The 7,783-nt window shown below is 39.0% G+C and overlaps 1 protein-coding gene across 2 annotated transcripts; it reads right to left on the reverse strand.

The window, feature by feature from the left end:
- Positions 1 to 1,200: 1,200 nt before the first annotated feature.
- On the reverse strand, positions 1,201 to 4,959 carry arpp19a (cAMP-regulated phosphoprotein 19a). 2 transcript variants are annotated; one of them, XM_030764840.1, is made up of 3 exons: positions 4,811 to 4,959; positions 3,982 to 4,095; positions 1,201 to 1,487 (listed from the first exon to the last, which is right to left on the reverse strand). In XM_030764840.1, exons 1-3 carry the CDS (start codon positions 4,865 to 4,867, stop codon positions 1,317 to 1,319), a joined length of 342 nt encoding a protein of 113 aa, XP_030620700.1. In that variant the 5' UTR covers positions 4,868 to 4,959; the 3' UTR covers positions 1,201 to 1,316. The 2 variants fall into 2 exon arrangements, with proteins under 2 accessions (XP_030620700.1, XP_030620699.1); XM_030764839.1 differs by having other exon boundaries at positions 3,982 to 4,104.
- Positions 4,960 to 7,783: the final 2,824 nt, after the last annotated feature.

Here is a 7,783-nt window from a genome sequence, read left to right on the forward strand (position 1 = left end):
CTCAGTAATCACGAGGTGTCTCAGCAACTTCTCATCGATGCTTATCAATGTCCTTACAACAGCTTAACAGCTTCCACACATGTTAACGAGACCCTTCGTTCACAGAGACCACCACTGATACATCCAAGACGAGGGAGGTTTGTAAAACTATTTTATTTACAAATCAGATGGCACAACTTTGATTTCAGTCAATGCACATGCACGTTCCACACATTTTAAGGTAGTGTTTTAATCGAACGTTTGTTTGTTTGTTTAATATTGGTCCTGGGGACCGACTGGTAGCCTCACTTCGCAATCACATGCCTGGCTGATCTAAGGAGAAGCTTACTGATTACTGGACACACTGCACCAGCTGTATTAGTGTTTGGTTTGAACTGTAATGTGCTGTGATGCGGTTCCTGAGAACTAGAGGAAGGTCTGCTTTCACCTAACAATAAGGCTTTATTCAGAGCAGAGAGAAACTCTTTTTAATTTGTTTTTTTTTGTTGTTTTTGTTTTGTTTTTGTTGTTTTTTTTTTGTCTCAACACGTATTGCAGAGTCCCAGAAATCTCTACGAATTTCAAGAAGAGCAGACAGAAAGCTGTCTGTAAGCTGCATCCAACAAGGCTCAAAAAAAGCTATATACACGTTTAAGGCCTTTTTAAGAGTGATGAGAAAGACGCAAGCAAACTCCAGCCTTTCACCGTGCCGTGCTTTCAGACTCTAACAATAGCAGTGTGGTCCTTTGAAATATTAACACCCCCCCTCCCCCCAACTCCCGCCGCCCCAAGCATGCTCATAACATGGAAAGGAAGATCATTATCAAAGGTTAGATTATAATCATTCAAGCACGTTATTCCGACAATTTTAATTTCTGAGCGTGAAGAATGGGACAACTAAAACGTAAAACTGTCTTTAAAAATCCCTCCCAACCCTCAGTACTTGAGAACGCATACGTTTCCTTCTGCTGCTTACCTGCATTTACTTTCCGTATGTCTGTAAATACCTGTAAGGAGCACATACATCTTCACAGAACCTGTCGTGTTTTTTTTTCTTTTTCTCTGACCCAGTCACTGACTGCAGCAGCTTCCATAATTAAACAATACAAATTCAGCATAACGGTAATTACTGGTAAATGCAGACTCCTGAAAAGATACCATGTTCAGTACATTTAGTACATGGAGGTACATGAACGCTGAGAAAGTCAACAGCACAAAAAAAAAAAAAAAAAAAAAAAAAAAAGAGGACAAAAGAGGAAGAGCGATGGGACAGTAGCAGTAATAGTAAGCATACAGGACGAGAAGCGGTTATACAGCGGTTTAGGCAGCCGGAAGCATCACCCAGCCAGTTTGCTGGTGACCAAAGACGGTTTCCTCTGAGGTAAGTCCTGGGGTGTGGGGATGTGGTCTCCGGTCACTTCAGTCTTCTCCGCGGCGGCCGTGGGGAGCTGTTTGTTCTTTATCTTGGCCTTGGCCATGTTGTAATCGCCGGAGTCAAAGTATTTTGGCTGCGGAGGAGAAACAGTCACAAGATGGCAATGGAAAAAAAAAAGAAAAAGAAAAAGAATTCAGATCAGACTCATGATTACAAATATGAAGATAATCTTCCATGAGAGAAAACATCTATTTGGGGGGGGGGGGGGGGGGGGGGGCGACGACAACAATCCAGAGACTGTACTCTTTGGGGATTTTAGTATCCTGTCAATAAAATAAACTCCATAAGAAACGCCTCATTAAATCAAATGGGAGTTCATAGCTAGAGGCCTTAGATTCATTACACAAACGTATTCCAAAAACTAGCTTAAAAGAAAAGGGGAAAGAATTTGTGTATTATCTGTCGTCCTTTCCCAAACCTTGCGCCAGATTTTTTCATGGGCCTATGTGATGTTATTCATCAGGCTGATTGTTTGTTTGTGCTGAGCATTTTTGGTTCTAATAACAACTGTCATTTCTGTATGCTGCGCTTTTCTCCAAATTCACACAGGATGTTTGACCAAATTCACATGTTTGACCGTGCTGCGAAGCGGTCATGGAGAGGTACAAGTTTCTGCCCAGTCTGGTCGTATTCCCACACGGCAGGGCAGCCCTGCAGTGACAGACCATGTGCAATGAAACAAAATAATCAAAATACAGACACATTCTTTTCCACCCTCCAACTGATTACAGATGTTGTATCGAAATAACATTTGACTGAAAAAGACTTTATCTCAGCGCTGTCCATTTAAACATAACACCGTTACGCTAAGACTGAAACACTGAATGTGTGTTAGTACTCCGTGCCAGACAGTGCTACCTTTAGCAGATTAAAGCCCTTTACTGCCTGTTGCTCTTGTTAAGCCTATAGCCCCACAATACCACTAATGACACACCAGTAAGTTGTGAAGAGAAAGTTAATCCTTCTTCACCTTACAAACTCTCACCTCCTTCCAACAGAAATGAGCAAAGACTTTTTTTTTTTTTTTGGGGTTGTGTCATTTCAGCAAGTCCATATACTGTATGTAGCTGCTCACATTTCTAAATCCACTGTGTTGTGTAACAGTGCGCCAGCTGACAAAAAAAAAAAACAACAGTTCTACATCCTGTCTGAACATCACAGTGAATGTTGTGGTCAGTCCGTGTAGATTTCAATGCGTTTCAGAAACACACAGACTTCTCACAGTGCTCCTTAAATGTCTGTGTAAGCAAAATAATTTGTTAAAAAAAAAGGAAGTCCAAACATGCTTAAAACATGTCGAAACCTTTCCCTTTTTATAGGTGCAAAGTACAGACATCCTTCAGGAGTCTGACGATCAGTGAACACACACAGCTCATTTTCTGAGTAACATTAAACGCTTCTGGCAAAGAAAAAAACAAAACAAAACCTTTGACACTGTCAGATGCATAAATTCTTACAATTCAGTTAAACAAAACGTGGTAACAAACCAATACACAGGCACTTCAGCTTTATTTTGCTGACAGATCTGACAGTCCTTGATTTGACTCCTCGATCACACACCGCTTTTAAGCGATTTTAAAAACACCACGACGGATCAATAGTCTGGATGAGACACGCCGTCTTCTAACCCCCCAACCTTTCACAATCTGTTTGGATCCACTGTAAATTTAACGATGAGATATGAACCGGTCCTCTACGCACTAAAGCTCTTCCTCTCCTCTGAGGGCGTTTTGGACTAAATGCGGCCTTGGATAGGTAAGAGGGAAAAATAACGACTGCACACACCCTTGTGTCTTTCAGTGGAATCAGTGTGAAAAGGAAAAAGGAGGTGAAGAGTGGAGAGGAAGGAACTTTACTGAACTGGAATCAGGCCACTGACGCTAAGCTTCTGCTGATTTCCCCCCTTTCTCTTTCTTTCTCTCTTTGTGACAGAGACAAAACGTTCCACACTGCAGAGCGCCCACACGCTAAAAACCTACAAACTAATTTCCAAAGTAAACACGTATGCAGTAATAATAATAATCTATCCTTATGTGGGTGTGTGTCTGGGTGTGTGTGTTTGTGGGGTTGCAACAGGGATCCATCTATCGAAGTGGCATGTCTTTCCTTGCGTCCATCAAATGATTACATCTTAAATGTACATTACTGTGTATAGCAACGGTAGCTGATCAGTGACATTACAGCATTAAATCAAGCTAATGCTGATCAATGACAATACAACTGAAAGTGAGCTCCAGACAAAGAGACCTACCACTCCTAAATGTCTAATTGTAAAACAAACATGGAGACGCACGAATCACAGAATCGGTGAGCTAGGGCATCCTGTGTTATTACAGTAATAAAACGCTTAACATCATCATAAAACATAAGCTCATTAGATTAATCAGTGAGTGTTCAGATTGGGTATGGGCTGTGTTGTGATGGCAGACAAAGTATTCTGAATGTAACATGACACAGATATTTATAAGCTTGGCTTAGCCCGAGCACTAAGGTTGGAGGTCATGTTTGAATTGTACATGGCTTAATGGTGTTTATGCTTGAACAAAACAAAACAAAAAAAACCTTACCCCTTTTTGAAGCCTTTTCCTAAGGATATCAGAACCCATCGGTTTGTTGCCAAGATGAGGATATCTAGCCTTGAGTTTGGCTTCCTCAACCTTCTCCGGACAGATCACTTTAGTCTCTGTCTCCTGAGGAGAGACGGAGAATAATACAGTTGTATCGTGGTGTAGCTCCAATTCATTTCTTAGAAACTACAGCAAGCCATTGGACCGATTCAGTTCCTTACGTAAGCAGATCAATGAGGAAAAATCCTAAATCGAGTACAAACTGTTCTGAGAAACTGAGAAAGCAGGTCTGTCTAAGAAACGCGTGTTTCAGACACTAACATAGGATCATACTCGCTTGTCATTGCCGATGAACAGATATTTTCATCTCCTTGATGGTGCCCGTTATTTAACTTTTCGTGTAAAATAAAGCCAAATGTTCAGTGTAGCTAAATCGATGTTGAGGTAGACGACATATTGACAGAAATGTTAATCTTAACCCTACACAGCACAGACGCTACTGAGTTTCACACATTACCAGATATCCTTGATTCACGTCAGAGAAGCACAAGCTAACTAGTGGTACACACACCGTTGACATGTTGCGATCTACGTATTTTGCCAAGAAACTGTTGCCAATATTCATACCTCAATCAGCAATAAAATTAAGGCTGACAATTACACCATCAGAGATTATCGTGTGTCAAATTATTTGTCGTTCCTAAATAGACAATTGTCTACAAAAGGAAATGGTATCATGAAAGAGAAACTGGAAAGTGACATAACTAGCTAGCACAGTAAAAGTTAGCGTGTATAGCCAGCTAGCCTGCAAAATAAAAGTGATACTGACGTTTTGCTCCTCCGCCGAAGTCTCTACAGTCTTTGTTTCTTCGATTTCTTCAGACATATTTGAAAATCTTAATCAAATAGCTTTCAAAAAAAGAAAAAAATCAACAGACGAACCACGACAATCCTCAGTGTCAGTGCTTGACAGGCGGGTTACCCATAACAATCGTTCTACACCCTCTGAAAAAAATGGCTACCATAAAATTTAAAACGTCACTCGGGACTTTCGGCCAATGAACCAAATGTTGACGATGACGACACAAATGACGCGAATAAATAAATAAATAAATAAATAAACAAATAAATAAATACATAAATAAATAAGAAACGCGAACTCTTTTGTGGGATGTCCAAACAACATAAACTGTCCAAAGAATTGAACTCAGCAAACAATCAGTTTGAGAGTTACGGATATTTTTAAATACAGTATTCCTTTTATTTAATTTCGCCACCTAGGGACAGAGATCTGTCAAATTTTGCATACTGCTTTGCATGCACATGTTTTATAATTTGCTGACAGTCATTGGTGCGCAGATGCCGTGATTAAGAGGTCATATCTAGACCATTTGTTTGGCCGGTTCCAGTGAAACAGTTTGAAAAGGTCATCATCTTTACAGTAATCATTGACTGTAGGACTCCATAGGCTCTTTTCAGTTTGATTCGTTGACAATCGGGCAAACAGCCTAACACTAGATCTAAAAAAGCCAACCACCCAGACAAAACAAACAAACAAAACAAAACAAAACAAAACAGGAAATGCAAAATGGTGGCTGGTATGACTTCTTCAAGGCAAAAAACTTGTGAACAAAAAAAAACCCTAGAGTCAATGGCACATAAGCAACAAACATGTGAATTTATTGCCACTGTTAGGCTGACTCGTAGTTGCTGGGGGTGTAGGATGATACCTGCCAAGCTTCATATCTCTTCAAATGACAGTCTTTGTTGCCCATTCTGTTTAAACTGTGACAAAGAAGAAGAGTGGAGTGGAGCAACATGGCTCCTGTGGCTTTTCTGCTTTGTCACCTTAATGTGTTCTTCTTTAAAACACCTCTGTTACTTGAGGTGAATGACTCTGTTATATCGTTATGGTTATCATTTTTTTTCCCTATCATGAAATAACTGACTTATTATACAGTAATATGGTTAGTTTATGGTGAAGTTATTCTTATATTGTTATAGTTTGCTTGTGCCTAGCTAACAACACCTGCATATCAGTAGTTGGACTTAACCAGACTGGAAGCTGTCGAGCGTGACCCGTTGTGGTTATTTTTGTCTGCTTGTTTACATAGTACCCTGGGAGCACACTGTGCCTAACCACCTGGCCTAACCAGTCCCCCAGAGCCTAAACTCAAACTGCTCAGGATTTAAATGGACTGACTGGTTTGCCACAGTAATTTGAAAAGACAAAAAACAAAACCACAAATTTTAGAAGATGAATGATAAAACTTTTTTTCAGAGTCACTATTATGTATGCTGTTAAAAAGTGCCATTTAATTTCACTGGATTGCAGGAGTGATCAAACATGCATTTTTTTTCTTCCCCAGCCTGAAAAACATGTTGCCATTCTGTTGTGGGCTGAACTCATTTAAAGGCTTTATGAAGCTCAGATGTTGGAATTCTCTGGTACACGACTCGTACAGACTGGAATCGGTTGCAAAGCCTTTTTTGAGGCTCTGGGATTCTATTACACCACCGACAGACACAAACTGTTCAAACTGAGGAGCTTCTGGATAGTGGGGAATCTTCCCAAGAGTGAGCGACATGTCAAAAATCACTCGAGAAAAACCATCCAAGGAAAAATCTTTAACAACAGTAAAGGATCTGTAGGCTTCTCTTGCCTTGACTCAGTTCAGTGCTCAGGAGTCATAATGAGAGACTAATAACTATAGTAACTACAGGAACTGTTTGGTTGCAGTCAAATCTACTAAAGGTGCTGTGACCTCCTACTGAACCTGTGTGGGTGATTTCTTTTTTTGGTCTTGGGTATTAGGTGTTGCATCAGTTTAATAAATGATAAAATACATTTGAAAAATTTGTGTTCTGTGTTCGTTCAGATTTATGCTTATTTAACTTCAGGTTTTGATTGAGGGTTTTGATCTGATTCTATTCAGACTAAAATAAAATATCGCAAAATGCAAAAAAATCTAGTAAGCATTTTTCATTGTTTTGTGCTTGTAATTTCTCCTGTCAGTTGCTTGGACTTCAGATTGCTTTTTACACAGTCAGCTTGTCTGTAGTATCTCCAGGGCAGGACATTGTGCAAAGCATCATCATTTTCACTTCTGGGCTGATAAAAATAGTTTCTTTAGGATTCAAGCCCACTACAGGCTCAAAAAAACCCCAACTCACATTCACCCACACCGTGTTTGATTCTGCATCTACATTATTAACATCTATCGATTCAACACCGTCAAATGTTCCATGTAAATTGCACGAGGCAATGGTGTCGCAATAAACTTTAATGACAAATGCACAACAACAAAAAAAAAGACAAACAGGGTGATTAAAGATTGCTTTGTATATATATATATTTATATACATACATAAATACTTCAATATATGTATGTATATAATGTTTTATTTCAGATCTGAATATTAAAGTCAAAAATACATAGTATGATTGAAACATATTTTCGCACTACATCATAATGTTTAGCATAACAGGCATCAAATGTGCAGTAAATGAAATATCAATTTAAATATTAAATAACTGACAAAGTAAATATGTAAACACTATGCTAGTAAGATATTTTTTTTTTCTATTGCAACACTTCCGAATAAAGAGGTTTTGTAACAGTACAAAAAAAAAAAGTAATAGAATATTACTATTTTCCATTCCAGTTCTGCTGGAAATACACAGTGCTCTTTCAAAGACATCTATTACTTTCTCCTCTGGCTTGATCGATTATTTTCGTTTCTTTTCGAGAAAAAAAAAAAAAGAAAAAAAAAAAAAAAAGGAAAATGGTCCATGGTCTTA

Source organism: Chanos chanos, chromosome 2 (genome assembly GCF_902362185.1).
Source record: "Chanos chanos chromosome 2, fChaCha1.1, whole genome shotgun sequence".
Classification (NCBI taxonomy): Eukaryota; Metazoa; Chordata; class Actinopteri; order Gonorynchiformes; family Chanidae; genus Chanos; species Chanos chanos.

What these genes read in the sequence shown, in the direction of transcription:
- arpp19a (XM_030764839.1), bottom strand. Translation starts at nt 4,867, where the DNA reads ATGTCTGAAGAAATCGAAGAAACAAAGACTGTAGAGACTTCGGCGGAG. An exon ending in CTTCGGCGGAGGAGCAAAAC is followed by an intron (nt 4,105 to 4,810) that starts GTCAGTATCACT and finishes GTCTCTCCTCAG; the next exon opens with GAGACAGAGACTAAAGTGAT. An exon ending in GGAAAAGGCTTCAAAAAGGG is followed by an intron (nt 1,488 to 3,981) that starts GTAAGGTTTTTT and finishes TCTCCTCCGCAG; the next exon opens with CCAAAATACTTTGACTCCGG.